The sequence below is a fragment of the Ictidomys tridecemlineatus genome, chromosome 5 (genome assembly GCF_052094955.1).
Source record: "Ictidomys tridecemlineatus isolate mIctTri1 chromosome 5, mIctTri1.hap1, whole genome shotgun sequence".
In the NCBI taxonomy this organism is placed as follows: Eukaryota; Metazoa; Chordata; class Mammalia; order Rodentia; family Sciuridae; genus Ictidomys; species Ictidomys tridecemlineatus.
Window position 1 is genome coordinate 136343637 of NC_135481.1, and position 20117 is coordinate 136363753.

The 20117-nt window shown below is 39.9% G+C and overlaps 1 protein-coding gene across 1 annotated transcript in view; it reads right to left on the reverse strand.

The window, feature by feature from the left end:
- Ticrr (TOPBP1 interacting checkpoint and replication regulator) overlaps positions 1-12912 on the reverse strand; it is a 43340-nt gene extending 30428 nt beyond the window's left edge. The window contains exons 1-5 of the mRNA XM_040275464.2: positions 10926-12912; positions 6273-6552; positions 5100-5338; positions 3342-3585; positions 104-233 (exon numbers count right to left, since the gene is read on the reverse strand). Coding sequence (XP_040131398.2) covers positions 104-233; positions 3342-3585; positions 5100-5338; positions 6273-6552; positions 10926-11588 — 1556 coding nt within the window. The 5' untranslated portion in view covers positions 11589-12912. The remainder of the gene's footprint in view (positions 1-103; positions 234-3341; positions 3586-5099; positions 5339-6272; positions 6553-10925) is intronic.
- Between the last annotated feature and the right edge of the window lie 7205 nt (positions 12913-20117).

A 20117-nucleotide genomic window follows, 5' to 3' on the forward strand; every position in this document is an offset into this window, starting at 1 on the left:
GCCCACTGACAAATTTCTGTAATTGGAAATTTTAAAAGCCGGTATGCAGATAACTGAGAGTTAATTTTAATAATCAATGCCCAGAAAAATAAGAAAGTTTTACCAAAATGACTCCATCAAGTTTGAACTGGCACCACTGATGTTAGAGAAAGGAAACCACTTTTCTACAACAGCTGGACTCCAGGGAATGGTTCGGCCAAGCTCCTGCTGGGCCCACTCAGGAACAGGGGGAGCTGTAGGAACAAAGGCACAGGCAAGAGTTAAAACCAAAGCAAAGAAGCCAAAACCAAAACAGAGAAGCCAATCATTTGCTCTTCCCCTGGAATGATCGTCTCCCTCCAAAGGACAAAAAGCAGAATCATTAACATTCTTCATCTGCACCACTAACTCCTACAATACTATGTTGTCTATGAATAATGCACAAACACAATTTAGTTTTTTGTTCTTATTACTGGCACCAAAACCCTCCATTTTATTTCTGAACTATACCTCTAAATAGGGAAATATGCAATATATATATTTTTTTTAATTCTTAAAAATGTACACCTTGGGGACTGGGGTTGTAGCTCAGCGATAGAGTGCTCGTCTAGCACGGGCTAGGCACTGGGTTCAATCCTCAGCACCACATAAAAATAATTAAATACAATAAAGATATTGTGTCCAACTACAACTAAAAAAAATTTTTTTTAAAATGTATACCTTAGAAGTGGCTTTAGTCCCCAAGAAAGAATAACAGATTGAGTTGGTGTAGTATATTCTTGGTTATCGAAAAATACTCATGTAGCTTTGGGATTTTGAATTGGTGAATATTCATGATGTGTGGAAAAGCATGATACACACCACAATCTCAATCACACAAAATGGGATATTGTGTATATATGCACACAACCTAGAGGGACACGTCCAACTAAGCTTCTTGTAACTGGATGACTTTGTTCTTTGCTTGTGTTTTTATTTTTCCTGTAACATACAATTTACTTTTAAAAAATAAAAAATTATTTTAAAAACCTGAAAAAAAAAGTGGCTTTAGTAAAAAATAACAGTAATATAAAAGCAGAATAAAACTGCAGAATGTAACAAATATGCTGCATCTAGTAGGTAAATTTGAAATAGTAAGCTATGAGTTGTGGCACTATCTTGTGGGAATGTAAGGATAGGGTCTCTTAGGGTAAGCCTGATGGGCAAGTGGTGACTGGGTGAAACTAACAGAAACTTCAGTAAACTCAGTAATTCTGGGAGGCCTTTCTAAGACCCCAAAATTAATGCTGTATATTCTGGAAATCTCTTGTGGTGTTTTTTTTTTTTTTTTTTGGTGTGTGTGTGTGTGTGTGTGTGTGTGTGTGTGTGTGTATACTAGGATTGAACCCAGGGACACTCTATCAATTATATCCTCAGCCCTTTTAATTTTTTGTTTTGAGTCAGGGCAACTTGTTAAGTTGCCCAGGCTAGCCTTAAACTTATGATCCTCCTGCCATAGCCCCCTGAGTCACTGGGATTACAGGGATGCACCACCAGGTCCTGCTTACATTCAGGAAGTCTCAGAGAAAAAAAACCAAAATATTTAAAATGTATTCAGACTCATACTGAGACTGCTTCAGTGAGAGTATGAAGAGATAAATAAAAGACAATGCTAACTGTGAAAGGAGTTCCTAGTGTCAAAAGGGTAGATTCACCCTTGAGTCATGTCATAAAGATGGGTAAGAAAAGGAAGGTCTTCAGGAGAATATGATGCTTGGGCTAGATCCTGAGGCATGGGGAGGACCTCTCTGGGACTGAGTGTGGTGGGGAGACTAGACACTAAGTCAGCATGCTGATTTACACCCTCAAAGAAACTGGGTCAGGCTAGAACATGGAGTACTGGTAAATAATCCAATTCTTTTTACTGCATTCCAAAAGAGAATTTTATGACCTGCTTCTAAGACTTTATAAATAATTAAAGTGCAGTGTGTTCTACAATAATACAAATTTTCTAAAATACAAATAGCCTATACGTGAAGAGCAAATAAGGAAATGACATCAGTAGAAAATATTACACAATTTTGGTTGATATTTGATATCCTGATACAAGATGCAACAGCTGAATTTGAAGTGGCCCAACATAACTAAATACAACCAGCCAGGGCAACACAGCACCACACACCAAGTTCTTTGAACCTATACCCTTCTCCTTGCCTGTCTGGCCACCAGCTCTTTTTTAAACTGCTCATTCAGCAGTTCTCTATTTTTATCATTCATCCTCATCTCCACAGTTCCACAGACTCCACTGGCCTTCCCTCCCTTCCATCATATCATCTTCATCTTTCTTTTAAAAGGATAAAGTACATATATTATGGAGTTTACGTAGCTTTCTTAAAACTATTAGTTTTAGAATATGATTTGTAAAAAAAATTTTAAACAACAAACTTCACACCACATCATGGCCATTAATGTCTGAATTGCATTTGCTGTGTCACATATTCAGACAAGGACAGTAAAGGTCTATGAGAAAAGGACTGAGAGCTGGGAGTGGTGGTTCACGTCTGTAATCCCAGTGACTTGGGAGGCTGAGGCAAGAGAATCACAAGTTCAAATCTAGCCTAAGCAAATTAGCAAGGCCTTAAGCAACTAAGCGAGATCATCTCTCAAAATTAAAAAATAAAAAGGGCTGGGGATGTAGTTCAGTGCTTAATCCAAGGTTAAGCACCTTTGGGTTCAATCCCCAGTACCAAAAAAAGAAAGAAAGGAAATGAATGAGGCTGTAGCCCAGGGATAGAGTGCTTGTCTAGCATGCATGAGGCCCTAGATTCCAATCTCAAGTTTTCCCTCGCAAAAAAATAAAAGGTGTTAAGGTCTGTGAAAATGAATAGACACAAATATCTCCAAACAGTACATTTGCTCGAAGAATCATTAGATTTCTACAGACCGTGGATCCTTTAGCCTTTTTTCTGTGTCTCTGTTATGGTCTCCTTCCTCCTTAAACTGCCTGATTCCACAGACAATCACCATAATCCCTTCTGTTCACACTTCAGAATCCATTGCCCCTCTCCAGTTTCACTATTCTCATTTGGTAAAAACCCTGACTCTGGTGAACATAGTTCTCCGTCTATTCTGTAACTGTCCCCAGTAGGTGAGTGTGGCTGAAGACGAACAAGCATGCAGAGGGATCTCATATCTAAGGCGAACTTACTCATTTCCTACCCTCACCCTCCCACCTGTGACTTCCTACTCCTCCCCTCTCCTCAACCACCAACACTTTCTTAAACCTTGATTTTCACAATTGATGACTCTGCTTCCTAGTTCACTGAAAGAACTAGGAAGCACTCAGAAGAGAACCCCATACACTTCCCACCACATCCACTTACCTCCCAACATACCAGAAGCAGGATCTTCAAATGAATTATGAATCTGATTCAATACATCATCCATAATCTCTGAGAAAAGGGAAGCTGTATCCTGGTGGCCTCCAGCCATAGCTGTTTGGAGAAAATGTCTTTGAAATTCAGCCTCCTTGATGCTGAACACAGTGAGAATTGTAGCATTGGCAGACAGAGGTGAAATAATTCCAGTGATAGGGGGCCAACCTTCACCAGGGTCCACATTGGCAACCTACAAAATAGTTCTGATTAGTTGAGAATATTATTATCAATATGCCTAAGGAATTTAGTTTAGTAAAAGTCAGCATAATGGTTGGTTATTAGAGGCAGAGAATAATATCATGTAGTCCTAAAGTTTCAATTTACAAGTAAACTTAACCTTGCCAGGAACATTTACTAAACATTTATCATGTACTCACTGAATCCTCAAAACTGCTCTGAGGGAAAAAGTATTATTATCCCCATTTTTTTTTTTTTTTAGTTTTCGGCAGCGACACAACATCTTTGTTTGTATGTGGTGCTGAGGATTGAACCAGGGCCGCATGCATGCCAGGCGAGCGTGCTACTGCTTGAGCCACATCCCCAGCCCTATTATCCCCATTTTATTTTATTTTTTGGTACTGAGGATTGAACCCAGGGGCGCGTAACCGCTGAGCCATATCCCCAGCCCTTTTTTATATTTTATTTAGAGACAGGGTCTCCTCATGTTGCTTAGGGCCTCATTAAGTTGCTGAGGCTGGCCTTTGAACTCGCAATCCTCCTGCCTCAGCCTCCTAAACTGTTGGGATTTCAGGCATGTGCCACTACACCTGGCTCCCATTTCATTTCATTATCCTCATCTTACAGAGGAGATATTATGGCTGAGGAAGAAGAAACCTCAAGGTCCCCTCTTAGTATGGGGAGAAGCCAGACACATCAGACTTCAAAGTCCACGCACCTAATCTGAGGTGGTACTACCACATAAACGATTTATCCAGAACATGCAGTGGACAGGAGAGCTGAAAACTAATCCACCTGAAAACTGAACCCAGAGCTCACACAACTTAGAATAGCACCCATTCAGTGACTGGGTTCTGCTCTAGGATGTTTCCCAACTGACCAAGTACCTGCCCCAACACTAGTTTACTCAAAGCTATCATTTTAGAATAAGATTTTGTAAAAAATTTTTTGAAGCAAAAGAAACTTCACATCAGACTATAGCATCAATGTGCCTCCAGGGATTACGAGGCAAAGAGAAATATAGGGGATTTGTTGGTAGTTTAAAAAAATCCATGACATTTAAATCAAATCTGGGTATATTTATATTCATTTTTGGAAGACATTTCTAAGTTTGTGAAACTGTTGTGATACCATTATATCTAATTTTAGTGTAGCAGCTTTTTCTTAAACATTCATATATAAAAGTAATAAATACGTAGCAGAACTAACAAGAAAAACTAACAAGAAATCACCCATCACTTCATATTCTAATTCAACCATTCAATTTGGCCAACCTCGTTTTTTTCCTATGCGAATTTGAGATACTTTACTTAATTGGATTCAAGGTACATGGAATTTTATAAACGGTTCACTAATGAACATTATTGTCATAATGCTACTACAGTGCAGAAAATATTATTTGCAAAAACATAACCATTTTTACTGAGACTGTGTTATGGAGAGAGATCACTGACATTTTATAAACATACTTATTGAACATTACTGTGTTATTAGACAAGATTCACTTAGCAAATGGAGGACACCTACCAGATGTAACTCCTCAGCAGTCAGCCTGCTTACTAGCTGCTGAAATAACTGCCTTTGAGTTGACATGTTCTCTTCTGGACCTTGTAGCATCCAGCTGTCGGTGTCTAAAGTGCCACTCACTGGGACAGACCAATGAGCTACCGATCCTTTTAAAAAAATTCTGACTGGTTTCTGAAAACGTCTCTGATTCATGGCCAAGGGCTCTAGTGTGACTGTCCATGTTTCTTGAATCTCTTTGCCTATTAGAAATAAAGACTATTAAAATCTAAAGTAAGAAATACTTATTAAAAAGAAACTTAATACTACGAAAAAACAATTCAGATTTCCAATTAAGAGACTAGTATTGTCAGTTAGTTCACACGTCAACAGACTATCATAGGCAAGTTCATTTAGCTCTCTGTAAGAAATCTATATAAAAATGGAACTGTAAAGGTGAGACATGATGTCAGAACTTCTCACTAATTAAGGCTTAGAAATATACATTCAAGTAATACTACTTAGAAGAAAGACACTTTCTTAAACCCATAAAATATAGTGCAGCATATTTTATGATATTAAATTCTAAAGACCAAACGATAAAATTACTTAAACAAAAGTACTCTTAGAAATTCCTTAAATTGCACATAAAGTACAACATAGTTTAATGTATACATCTCCACGCAGTACTATTTCTGTAGAGATAATATAATATATTCAGAATTGAGACTCACCATATAGCAAATCATATGGTGAAACAAAAGTATAAAGATTCCAACATACTGGCCTTTCCTGGTAGCAAGCATAATTTTAGGGTTCTACAGGCTAATTTACTTCTTCTCTTGGCCAATCATTGTCTCTTTATTGTCTTCATCAATCTCTTCTATGAGGCAATGAAATCTTAACACCCATGTGCTTAGATACCTAAACAATACCCATCATTGGGAATAACTAGGAAACTTTAAAATCGTTCACTTGTTCTTTTTATAAATGAGTCAACAGTTGTTATTATACTAGAATTTGATCCTTTCATGTGGTATTTTTTATTTTGCTTTTACATTTTTAATTCTTTCAATTATAAGCAGTAAGTGCCCAGGCTGAGACACAATGAATGTAACTAAGTTTTAAAAACAAAACAAAACAAAAAACCACACACCAACCAAAAAAACAAAAAACTCCAAAATATTATTTGCTTACCTTTAACAGGAAGAAATAATGTTCCTTCTGTCCGTGGAAATGAGGCTTCATACTCAGAAGAATTATAAAGCAAACAATTTAAAGTGGCATCAGTTGGCAGAGTTGAAATCCATGGAGAAAGGTGAGGTTCAGTTGACATTTTTCTTTCAACACTGGTCATTGTTTCCCGGAATTTAGTAAAACCCCAGCTGAAAGTTTCAGATGGCAAGATGGTGCCTCCTGCACAGTAGAGCAGTTCACAAACTGTCCAGTACCCAAGATGGTCTGGGGATTCCCACATCTAATATTAAAATGACAAAGAAGCTCAGGTTAGTATAAATTAGGCACTCAGGAATAAAGTTAAAATCAAGAGTAAATAAAGTTGATACCAACATTAAAAGATCAAATTATACCATTAATATATTTAATAAAGCTAAAATCAGAATAAAATAATATTGATGCCAAAATTAAAGGAGCAAATTTTATCATTAATATATTTGTTGAACTAAACAAAAATATTGGCTAACATCCTTTGTAAGCCCAAGAACATAATTACTACATAATATGCTTTAAAGAAAGCATTCATTTAGTGAAAACAGACTTTATATTTTCTGTCAGTGATGCAAATCACTGGGTATAAATCACAAGATTTACAAAATATTAGAGTCAGAAGGAATATAAAACCACGTACTAATAAAAATAATTCTGTCTTACACAACATAACACAGCAATGACCAAGTGCCATGGGAGGAGGCAGGAGCACCTCCCCTAGATGGCAACCATAACTCTGCCTTGCCCAACCACAGGTCTGAACAGGAACCAAATAGGTTCTCTTGGGTCCATTTCATTGCTTTAACTGAAGCTCTCAACATCTCTTGCTGAAATTTTACTATAGCCCGTAAAAGCTGTGCCCTGTCTCTAACCTTCTTTCAGTTGCTCTAAATATTCTTCCAAATCACACGTCTCTAAAAACTTTCAAAGGTTTTCCACAGTTTCCAGAAGAAAGTAACTCTTCAGAATAACCATAGAGTTCTTCACAACCAACCCTAACAACTTTTCCAGAACACATTACCTTCTGTTTCCCTCACCCATCCCCACCTTCTAGGAACACTGAACTATTTTCTATTGCCTACACATGCTATTTTATAATGCTTCCTTGTTTTTGCTTATTTCTTGTGCTTCCCCTTCCTTCTTCATCAACTGACTGATTATTATATTTTTGTATTTAAATCAAATCCTGCTTTCTTTAGGAAAGTTCCCTCACTCCTTCACATATAGCTGGCTCTTCAATCAACATTCTTTTAACAAACTTTTATTGTGCAACTTCTATGTAATAGGAAACAATAAGATACTTCCTGTCTTCTAGGATCTTAAGGTTAAGGGAATGGAGAATAAAATAGGAATGATATGAAATATCTAATATCACAATATAACATGACAATACTATGAGAATATGATGGAAGAGGCATCCACCCCTCCTAGAATATGATCATCATGCTGGTTAATAATTATAAACTATAAATTACTGTGCACATGTGAGGAATTTAAACTAAAAGGGTCTTCAAAGTCATCTAGGTGATTCCTCAACTTTTCATTATATTCAACTGTCAAAGAGGGGCTAGAAATTGCTTACAGATATACTAAGACAATGATAGACCACTCCAAGAATCCAAGACTATCTTGAAAGCACTTTTAAAACTGACCCTTTGATAGACTTTGACCCTTTAATAGTTCATGATCAGCATTCAAAAAAAAAAAAAAGAGGGGCTGGGGTTGTGGCTCAGTGGTAGAGCGCTTGCATAGCCAGTGTGAGGCACTAAAGTTTGCACATAAATAAATGAATAAAATAAAGGTCCATCAACACATAAAAATATTTTTTTAAAAAGAAAGTACAGGGCTGGGGATGTGGCTCAAGCGGTAGCGCGCTCGCCTGGCATGCGTGCGGCCCGGGTTCGATCCTCAGCACCACATACCAACAAAGATGTTGTGTCCGCCGAGAACTAAAAAATAAATATTAAAAAATTCTCTCTCTCTCTCCTCTCTCTTTAAAAAAAAAAAAAAAGTACAATAGGAAATACCACATATACAGAAGATAAACAATGTACTGATCTGGAAAATGTTATAACAAATTAGTCAAAAAAATACTTCTTACAGAATGAAAAGGAAAACTTTAACATAAGTTAAAAAGAACACTAATGTTTGATTAGAAATTAATTATGCACATGATTAAAAAAGGAGAGTATGGTATACTTTTCATTTTTATGGATATTATAGGGTAACAGATATGTCCTAGTCGTAGTGTCAAATTTGGGACTTGCAAATGTCCACTAAATATAAGTTCCAAGAAAGCAGGGACTACATTTGTTTAGTTCTCTAATGGTAAAAGAGCCCCCATATATCTAGCAGGTATGTAATAAATGTGTTGAGTAAATCACAGGCACAGTTGAAAATGTGTCCATATTTGCAAAGGTTTTGTGTGCTTGAATCTTTCCATTCCCAGTATGAGTCCAACTTCTTTTTCTCTCACTTTTTCTTCCCAGATTGTGAGACTCTCTGAGTCTCCCCTTTGCCTCCACAACGTAGCCAGGGAGAAATTTTTGAATAGAAAAAGACAGATCTTCAGCATGAAAAATAAAATTTAGAAGTTTATCTGTCGGGCATTCTTCTATATAAGAGGAACAAATTAGCAAACATGAGAAGGAAGGACCCATCCTGACTGACAGTGGTATGTCACACCTGGATGAAAATGTTTCAGAAAACTCAATCAACCTTATTTACTTTAATGCTATTCCAAAGAAGAGAAACCCATCTAGTAAGATATATTTCTACCAGTATTTGATATAATATAATTCCAGGGTAAACTGTTTGATATTTGGTATCAATCAGTCCAAATTAACACACTTATGTATCGTAACTGTGCCTAGTGCCTGATTTACTGTCTTAACAATTTCTTTCTTTCTTTTCTTTGTGTGTGTGTGTGTGTGTGTGTGTGTGTGTGTTGCTGGGGATCAAATTCAGGGCTTTGTGCATGTGAGGCAAGCACTCTACCAACTGAGCTATATTCCCAGCCCAACAATTTTAATTTCTAGGATTCCATTTCCCCCAACAAATATTTGCCATCCTCTTAAAACACTTTTTGCCCATTTCTTTTCGGAAAAACTGCTGCCTTATTTTATGTTTGCCACACCTTTGGGAGCTTCATATGTGAAAGCACATTGGAAATTTTAACACACTGTATCTTTTATACATTTATTTTATTTATCTATTTTTTTATTTTTTTGTGGTGCTGAGGATTGAACCCAGTGCCTCACACATACTAGGCAAGCACTCTACCACTGAGCCTCAGCCCCAGCCCCACTGTATCATTATTTTAAAGTACCTGTTGATTTTCCATCTGTAAACTTGCAATTTAACCCACTCCTAGTTTTGTGGCATTGGAATCACATCTTTCACCTGGTTAAATTACCCTCCAAAGCCTTCTCACTGATTAGAACAAAATCCACACTAAAGACCTTGGCCCTACAGACTAGACTGTCTTCTTTTTAACTTCTACTGCTCTATCCATTGCTTATTAGGGCTCTGCACTCCTAATCATTTTGTTTCTGCAACAAAGTTCATTCCAAGCTCTTCTCTATGCCTGGAATGTTCTTTCCCAGCCCTTATATTCCTCTTCTTTCACCATTCAATTCTTCTCAAAAAAGCCTTCCCTATTTACCCTATTATACAAATCTCACCTACTTCTACCTACCTACCCTGCCCCCATCCCTTCACTTGGCTTTCTTTTCTTCAGAGCATGATTATTGAAATCCTACACTTGTTTGCTCATCTGTTTAATACATCTTCTGCACTAGAAGGTAAATTCTACTTCAGGTGCCATATCCCCTAGCACCTAAAACAGGGTAGTATGTACTCAATGCAGTGACTTATCAAGGAGTATTTATTGACTAAATGACATGACACAGGAAAATGAAGAAAGCAAAAATATACACTTGTCATAATGCTTAACAGGAGCAAGGAGCTTCACCGCCTTAACAAAATCCAAATTAGCCATTTAGGATTTTAAGTTTGCAATATTTTATTCATTTAGTCAGTAAATCTTTACTGAACACCCACAATATTCAATACACATCTGCTGGACACAAAGATGTGAAAGACCTGGTGCCTACCTTTGAGATATTTTTAGACTAAATGGAACATAATGGAGGAAGGATTTCAGTCACACACACACAATAATAAAAAATAAGATAAAAATGCATAGAAATTCAGAGGCTGAATTGCCTCGTTGTCATTTAGACAAGGCCTTAAAGGCTGAGTGAGGTTTAGACTGCCTTAGAAGGGTGAGGACAGGAGACCTAGACAGACTAAAAGTCACAAGACAAAACAGTCAAGACCTGCTGATTAGCTAGACCAGGCTTCCATGTGCTGGAATATATGTCATGTGTAGTAGCATAAAGTTGGAAAAGGTAGACAGGGCCCAAACTGCAGAGGAGCTTGTACGTTTTTTTCTCATTTTGTTGTAAAAACTGTCCCTATTTGCCAACAGGACTTTTCTTCTGACGGAATATAGGGTTGTGTTCCTTTCATTCTGGGTTTACGGTGGCTCTGAATACGCTGCCAAATTCTAGTTAGCAGGGAGAACAGTATGCACTAAATCAGAGACTACTATCACCTTACCTTAGACCATTCGGTAGTATCCACCCAGTACAAAGTGATTTTTCGGGTGATCATGACCTCCTGGACTCTCTTGGGCAACAACTTCTCCATCACCTGCTTGGGAGTGGGCGGCAAGCGCTGGGCCTGGGCCTCGCACCCAGACACGAACTGAAGGAGCTCTCTCTGCGAGTGCGGACAGGGGGCCAGTAGGAAAACAGCATTCACAAAGCCCCCAAGCGCGGCCTCGGCCTCCTTGGCCTCGCTCTCTGCGTCCAGCAATCTCCTCCCGCTGCTCCGCAGAATAGGTTTCGTGGGCGACGTGATCTCGGGCCGGTCCCACTGGTAGTCTAGCAGGGTCTCCATCAGGGCACTGTGAGTGTGAGTTGCCCTGGAAGCCGGGCCGGGCAGGTGGGCACCGTGAACACGATCCCCAAGCCGGGCCTCGAGCTCCTCCTCAAAGTCCTCCCAGGAGCGGGTTCCTAACTCGCGGAAGTCGGACCCGCGTGAGGGCCGGCTCCGCGCCCCCTGCGAGTCAAAGAACTTGAAGGCCCAGTGGACCCCGGCCAGGCCAAATCGGCAACTCAGGTAAGTGAGAAGGCGCAGGGCGACCCGCCGCACCGGGCTGTGGCGATCGGCGCAGCCCGCGGTGTCCAGCAGCAGCATCACTTTGTGACAGCAGGTCATGTCGGCCGCGCAGCAGTCCCGGGACTCCGGCCGGGCCCGCGCAGCTCTTCCCTAGGCCCTAGCTTCAGAGAACCAGCGCCATTCAGTGCTTCCCTTAGGGTCCTGGTCTAAAGACTCCCGCGCTCTCCGAGAGCTGCTGCTATTGGCGGAGCTAATACCCAAAGTCAGCTCCTATTCGCTGATTGACTTACGCAAGTTACGTGAGGACTCCCATTTTTGACGCTGATTGGAAGAGTGGTGGAGAAAGCCTTGGCTTGATTGGTGGAGTGCGTGACTATGGGCGGGCCCTGGCTTCCGGGAGAAACTGCACTTTCATTGGTCTGAACCTTCGTTTTAAAATTTAAAGAGGTGGTGCCTCGCTGGCGTGTCTAGGAGTTTGGAGCTGGAAGCCTTGTTCTAGAGATTATGCGCCGATGCGGGTGCGAACTGTCTGAGGGACCCGGGACAGGGGATATTTACCAAGACCTTGATAATTTGGTGCTTGGAGGGAATTTGGGATTTTAAACCTAAAGTGGTTTTAAAACACGTCTTAAACCCGAATGTTGAAAAGATGACGAAGTCTTTACTTTTCTTTAAATTTTAAAGTATTATTTAAAATTAGCGTAGCGCTGTGGCGCATGCCTGTAACCCCAGGCGTTTGGGAAGCTGAGATAGAAGGATCTCGAGTTCAAAGCAAGCCTCAGCAATTTAGCAAGCTCCTGCCTCTAAATAAAATATTTTTTAAAAGGCAGGGGATGGGGCTCAATGGTTAAGCGGCTTTGGGTTCAATCCCTAGTACCAAATGTGTGTGTGTGTGTGTGTGTTTACTTATTTATTTATAATTAAATATATAATTAAAGCTGGCGCGATGGAGCACAACTGTAATCCCAGAGACTCAGGAGGCTCACAAATTTGGGCCATCCTCTGAAATTTGGTGAGACCTTATCTTAAAAAAAAAAAAAAATGGATAGGGGATGTGCAATGTCAAGGTAATTCAATCCTCAGTAGGGGAGCGGTACTTTTCATTTCCTTCTAGGAGTTATCTGAAGAAGGTAATCAGAGATTCAGATACAAGATACGTGTAGAGTTTAACTTTAAAAAAAGTAAAATGGGCCTGGTGCAATGATGCAGGTCTGTAATCCCAGTGACTCCACAGGGCTGAGAGAAGAGGATGGCAAATTTGAGGCCAGCCTCAGCAAATTAGCAAGGGCTTAGTGAGACCCTGTCTCAAATACCAAAAAGGACTGGGGATGTACCTTAACAGTAAAGAAAGCATCCCTGGGTTGAATCCCCAGTACCATGTTGTCCACTTCACTTCCTCTCACTGCAGCAGACTCAGGCTGATTTCAGAGATGTGAACATGTGCCTCTCATCAATGGGATCTAGAATTAATGAAATATGGTATTTGTAAAGAAGAGGAGTAAAAAGGAAGGTTGGTTAGAATTTGTGTTTAAGGAGATTGACCCAGTCTTTCGCCTGGTTGAATCTGCTTGTTTAATCTGGCTCCTGCCTGATCTCTGAAACTTCTTTTATAGTCTGCTTTTCCAAGCAACATTCTCAACAGTTATTGCCCCAACATTCAGCCATTTTCTCTTTTATGTAAGTTTTCCAGGGCTGCCTGCCATAACAAAGAACCAGAAGCAAATTATTCTCACAAGTCTGAAGGCTAGAAATCCAAAAGTAAAGTGTTGACATGCTGGTGCTCTGCCTCTCTCATTTCTCTTTGGTCTCCTCTCTCTTTCTCATGTCTCTAGAGAATTCTTCCTTGCCTATTCTAGCTATCAATCCTTGGTGTTCTTCCGGTGTTTTCACATTGTGTTCCTTCTGCATGTCTGTCTCTTGTCAAAATTTCCCCTTTCGATAAGGACATGAGTGTTATTGGACTAGGGTCCAACTTAATGACTCCACCCATTTTAACTTAGTTACCTCCATAAGACCCTATTTCCAAATAAAATCAAATCTTTTTGGACAGAGTTCAACCCATAGTACTTTACATCAGTCATCTACTATCCTTATGGAATATAGAGCCTGATGGGGGACCAAACATTAGACAAATTCTAAAACAGATGAATATAATAATGATAATCTTTTAAAAAATGAGAGGAAAGTGAAGCAGGCGATAAAAAATTACATTGGTGCTGTGCATGGTGGCACACGCCTGTAATCACAGCAGCTAGGGAGGCTGAGGCAGGAGGCTCAAGAGTTCAAAGGCCAGCCTCAGCAACTTAGCAAGACTCTGTCTCTAAATACAATATAAAAAGGGCTATTTGGGATGTGACTCAGTGGTTAAGTGCCTCTGGCTTCAATTCCTGGTATCAACAACAACAAAAAAATTACACTGGCTAAGCAGGTTAAGAGCTTTGTTTAAACTTTGAGGGATAGGGAACAACTTTTCTAAGGCAGGTTTAAGGATATTTAAATTGAACTTTTATGGGCAAGTAGGAGTTTAACAATGGGGAGTGAGGTAGAGGCAGGGAAGGACAGGTAAGAAAAAAACGTTTGGGGCACCTTTAAAAGACCCAGACTGAAAGCAACTAGAGAATTTGAGGAGTGGAAAGAAGGTATTGGGGCTGTGGAGCTCTGTGGTGGTGAACAGGGGTGGGGGTAAGAGAAGAGGCCAGAGAAGCAGTGGGTACATTGCCTGGAGACCTCCTGCGCCAGCATTTTGGATATTATATTGAGGATAGAAAGACAATGGAAGGTTTTAAGAAAAGAATGGTGATATGATTTGTTTTTTGAGAAGAGCACCCTGGCTACTAGGTGGAAAATTGAACATAGAGGCACAAAGAGATTCTGCAGATCATCTGGGAAGTTGTCTTCCAAAGTCATGCATCAGAGAGTGTCCAAGGCAATTCACTGTGTGCAGAAAGAAAATAGTAAGACTTTTATTTCTTTCCTTTTTTATTTTTTTGTTTGATGGCTCACTCATTCATTGGATATCTTTGTTTGTGACAAATTGTATTTTTCTTGAACCCGATTAAGTGAATTTGGGGATTAATTGATTGGGTTTTAGCTAAAATAACTTTCAAAAAATGAACAAGTGGCCTTATAATATTTTTGGAATGTTATGTCCTTAAACATTAGTAACTTCATTTTGGTTCAGGGACTCAGAACTGAAACTTATAAACTGCCAAGAACAAGAAACTTAAGATATCCTATTCCCATTGCAAACCCCCAAAGTCCCTAAATACCAGCCACCTGCACCCAAGACCATTTCCAGCTTGCTCTTGTTCCTTGTTAAATGCATTCTGCTGTCATATATACCTAATTAAAATAAACAGAAATTTTTAAAAAGAGAGATAAAATCTCTATTCAAGTGACTCTGCCTGCTATGCCTGGCAAGAGGGCAGCCTAGCTGACGCTCCCTGTTAATAAACCTTTGCTTGAACTCAGAGATGTGTCTCACATGGATATTTACACCATCTACCCTAACATTAATAATAAAATCACAAGGAAACCAGATGAAAATGATAGGTTTCCTTCCTAGTATGAGATCTTTGTCAGTCACATTTTTTTTTCTTTTTCAAGTTTTTGTTGTCAGCCACATTTTGAGATTTTAAAAGATAGACTGTTTGTTGGGCCTGGTGGTCCACACCTGTAATCCCAGAGACTCTGGAGGCTGAAGCAGGAGGATCACAAGCTCAGGGCCAGCCTCAGCAACTTAGTGATACAGCTGGGGATACAGCTCAGTGGTAGAGCACCCCTGTGTTCAATCCCCAGTATATGTATGTATGTATGTATATACAAAAATTATATATATATTTTTTCTCACAATTTCAGTTGTTTCAGTCTATGATCTACAGACTCCATTGCTCTGGGCCTGAGGTAAGGCAGAACATCATGGCAAAGGGAAGCTACTCAGTTCACCGCAGCGAGGAGGAAGAGAGAGAGAGACTTTAGGGGACATTGTAGATCCAAACCATAATGCCACTGGTCCATACTGTTTTTGATGATGGCTTTGGACAGGGTGCAAAGGATGGAGCCATGATTGTATTTTGGGTATATTTTGAATGTAGAGCTGACAGAACTTGCAAACAGATGGCAGTGTATAATGGTAACTTGTTGGAAGCAGCAAATGAATTACAGATCTGTTTGAACCATCTCAAGGCCAAGGTGATGCCCTTCAGAGAATGCTCGGTGATATCTGGTGATATCTGGTAACGCTCTCCTCAAGGAGAGTCCTGTGGGGCTGGGGATGTGGCTCAAGCGGTAGTGCACTCGCCTGGCATGTGTGCGGCCCGGGTTCGATCCTCAGCACCACATACAAAGAAAGATGTTGTGTCCTCCAACAAAGATGTTGTGTCCGCTGAGAACTAAAAAATAAGTATTAAAAAAAAAAAAAAAGGAGAGTCCTGTGTCTCACAGAATTTATTGGTTCAAATAGCCTTACATTCAAACGCCAGCTTCTCTAGGGTGGAAGAGATATGGATATGGTCAATAGCCTTGAGATGCCAGCTGCCCAGAGGAGGAAGAAATACCCCCACACAAGCTGATGAGCCCAATTGGACTGTTTTCCTTACAGCCTCACTTTTGTTTATCTTGAAGAAGCTTTCTCACAATAAATCCTTTGGATGTCTAACCTATACAATAAATGTGTGGCACTCAGGTCTTTGTTCAATAAGATCCCATCAGGACTGGCCCCACCCTGTCCCACTTTCACCTATTTTCATTTCATGTCTTTTGTCTTTATTTCTTATCCTCTCTATATTTTCTATTCTGTTCATCGCCTGTGTTCGGAGAACTGTTTTGTGCTGAGCCGGTTGCACAAGTAATTTCTTCACTTAGGGCCTGAAAGGTGAAGAAAAGATAAAGAAGACTCATTGAAGAGGCCGTGGAAGGCAGAATATCAAAAGTTCTAGTTAACCAAGGTTAGATTTGAGATGTCTATTGGACTCCCAAGCCAAAATGTCAGGTGTGCAGTTAGATATGTGATTCTGAAGCTCTGGGGAAAAATTGAGACAGAGAGGTAATTTGAAAATGATCAGTAACTAGCTGTCATTTAAAGCCATGGGACTGAATGAGCTTACCAAGGTGCTTTAGCATTGAGAGGTTAGAAAGAGGAGAGGACAGCTGAGTGTCCACTTCAATAGAAAGACACTGTGATCTGAATGTTCATGTCCCCCTGAAATTCCTGTTGTAGCCTAATCACCAATATGATGGTATTAGGAGGTAGGGCCTTTTGAGAGATTATTAGATCATGAGGGCTCCAATTAGTACCTTTATAAAATAGGGCCAAGGGGGCTTATTTGCCCTATTCACCGGGTGAGGACATAGTGAGACGGTCCATCTGTGACCAGAAAGTGGGACCTCACTAGACACTAAGTCTTGTAGGGACTTGACCTTGGACTTCTAGCCTCTAGAAATGTGTGACATAAATTTCTATTGTTTCTAAATTACCTGGTTCATGCTATTTTGTTATAGCAACACAAATGGACTAACTAAGAGAGGAAAACTAGGAGAGTTTCATTAATGGAAATCCAGCGGAAAATGGTTTCAAGAATGAGAGAGTTGTCAGATTTTTTTTTTCTAAAGAATGCACAGCATGGGGCTAGGGTTGTGGCTCAGTGGTAGAGTGCTTGCCTCACATGTGCAAGACCCTGGGTTCAATCCTCAGCACCACATAAAAATAAATAAATGAAATAAAGGTATTGTGTCCAAGTACAACTAAAAAGATAAATATTTAAAAAAAAAAAAAAGATACACAGCAGGGGAGCTAGAGTTGTGGCTCAGTGGTAGAGTGCTCACCTAGCATGTGTGAGGCACCAGGTTTGATCCTCAGCACCACATATAAATAAATAAAATAAAGGTATTGTGTCTAGCTACAACTAGAAATAAATATTTTTTAAAAAAGATGCTGGGCTGGGGATGTGGCTCAAGCGGTAGCGCACTCACCTGGCATGCGTGCGGCCCGGGTTTGATCCTCAGTACCACATACAAACAAAGATGTTGTGTCTGCCGAAAAACTAAAAAATAAATGTTTTTTTAAAAAAAGATGCCAAGGAGTATGAATAGGATATACTTGACCATGGATTGATGATGCTTTGACTGGGTGGTGCGTATGTGAAGATTCATTGTCTACTTCTGCTTGTGTTCAGAATTCTCTATAATAAGAAGGAGATGGCAGAAGAGGGGACTACTTTATAGAATTTTAAAAGTGTTTTCTCTAGGTGTTACGTTATTTATTATGCACACATCTTATAGAAAGATTTTTTTTCCTTTAAGTCCTTTACCCTTCCCCACTTATAATATAAATATCCTCTATTTCCTTTACAAATATTGATAACCACATTAGATAATGTTACAATTTTTGCTTCAACCGCCAAACATAATTTAGAAAATGCAAGAAGGAAAGCTTATTGAATTTACCCATAGTTTTACTCTTTCCATTGTTTTTTTTTTCTTTCCTGATGTTCAAAGATTCCAAGATTCCTTATTCTATCCTTTCGCATCCCCCACCCCCATACTAAGGATTTAACCCAGGGTACTTTACCACTGAGCCACATCCCCAGCCCTTTTCATTTTTAAATTTTGAGTCAGGGTCTCACTGAGTTACTTAGGGCCTTGCTAAATTGCTGAGGCTGGCCTCAATCCTGTGATCCTCCTACCTCAATCTCCTAAATTTCTGGGACCACGAGCACATGCCACTGCACCTGGCTTATCATTTCCTTTTTTTAAAAATCATTTTTTCTGATTCTAAAACTTCTTTCAGCTATTTTTTTTAGAGTCCATCTGCTGGCAGTAATTTCTCTACCTAGTAATGTCTTAATTTTTTCTTTATTCTTGAAGGATATTTTCACTGGATATAGAATTCTGGGTTGATGGTCCTTTTCTTTTAGCGCTTAAACATTGTGCCACATCTACCTGGCCCCATGTGGCCTTCAATGACACCATGAGTGAAGGAGCCTCCTAACCATTGAGAGGTGGGGGAAATCCCAGCTTCCCCCTCTGCCTTCTGACACCATCCAGCAGGAGGAGGAAGGTGCCTCATTATCACTGGGTGGTGGTGGAAGTCCTTGCTCTCTATGTGACCTCCTCTGCTACTACCTGGGAAGCTAGGCTGAACTTGGGTGTTTATTGTCTAAAAAGTCTCTGTGTTGCTAAGCTGCCCTTTTCCTAGTTCCTTGTCTAGAGAGAGTAGATTTGTCTTGGGGCTTTTGTGGTCTGTGTCCACCAATGTATTAGGTTGCCAGCTTCTCCAGAATCCAATCAGAATATATAAATGCAAAAACAGAATCCAGGAAATTTCTTGGGTCCCAAGATCCCTGGGCAATCTCTTCTCTCAACCCTTGAGAGTATTCTTATATTTGTGATATATGTATATGTGTGTGTGAATGATATATATCTTATATTTGATATATGATATGGCTTATATATTTGTGATATACATATACATATAATATGTAAGAGTTTTAGCTTTGCTTAGTGGGAGGAGTAGGCATAAATGTACCTACTTCATTTTGTCTGGAACTAGAAATTGGATGCCCTTATTTTTTATTATAACCATTAAATCATGTTGTCTACTTTTTATTTGTCCTTGTGTATTTAGTGTCTGGCAAAATATGAACTTGATAAATTATTTTTAAATCGAATTAAAAGTGTTACCAAGCATTTCTTTTCCAGAAGTTAGCAATGCATGCAGATAATGCAAGTTACCACCAGAGGGCAGCAACCCTTCCATAGTAGCTCTGAAGCCTGCACCCCACTCCAGAATCCAACCTTGTACCAAAATTGCTTGTTCATAGTTTGTGTGAGAAAAGCAGGATCCTCCCAGGGAAAATAGGGATCTTGAGTGAGTGACAGGCTGCACCTGGAATGTGTGGGTCCCATTCTTTTGGAGAAGAATGCTTCCTCCTCTCCCCAATAAAGGGAAGAGATCCCACATATTCCCAGCATCTAGTGGGGCAGTCACAATGTTGGGCACTCCTCACAGTAATTCCACAAGGTAGTCATTCCTTCCTTTTACAGAGGAGGAAGCTGAAGCTCAGAGAACCTCTCAAAGAGGAAGAGTGGATGGCTGGTGTTCCATGGGCAATGGAGGCCCAGGCATTGGACATGGCCAGGGAAGCTATGCCTCTCCCCTGGCTGTTCCACATCCGGAAAGCCTCGGAACCCTGAGAGTGTTCCCCACTTTTCTTTAACAGGGAGATAATCCACTCTGCTTTTCAGAGCTGTGGGATCTAGGGCCAAGACCAGCTATATAACTTGCAGGGTACAAAGTGAAAATTCAGGGCCCCTTGCTTACAAACTAAGAATTTCACAATGGCAACATCAGAGCATTCGATCAAACACAAAGACTTAGGCATGAGATTTGTGTGTGTGTTGGGTGGGTGGGTGGGGAGTGTTTATTTTTTCTATTTTTGGTACTGGGGATTGAACCCAGAGGTACTTCATCACTGAGCTATATCCCTAACCCTATTTATTTTTTATTTTTGAGACAGAGTCTCACTGAATTGCTAAGAGCCTTGCTAAGTTTCTGAGTTTGGCCAGGAACATGAAATCCTCCTGCTTCAGCCTTCTGAGTCACTGGAATTACAGGTGTGCACCACCACG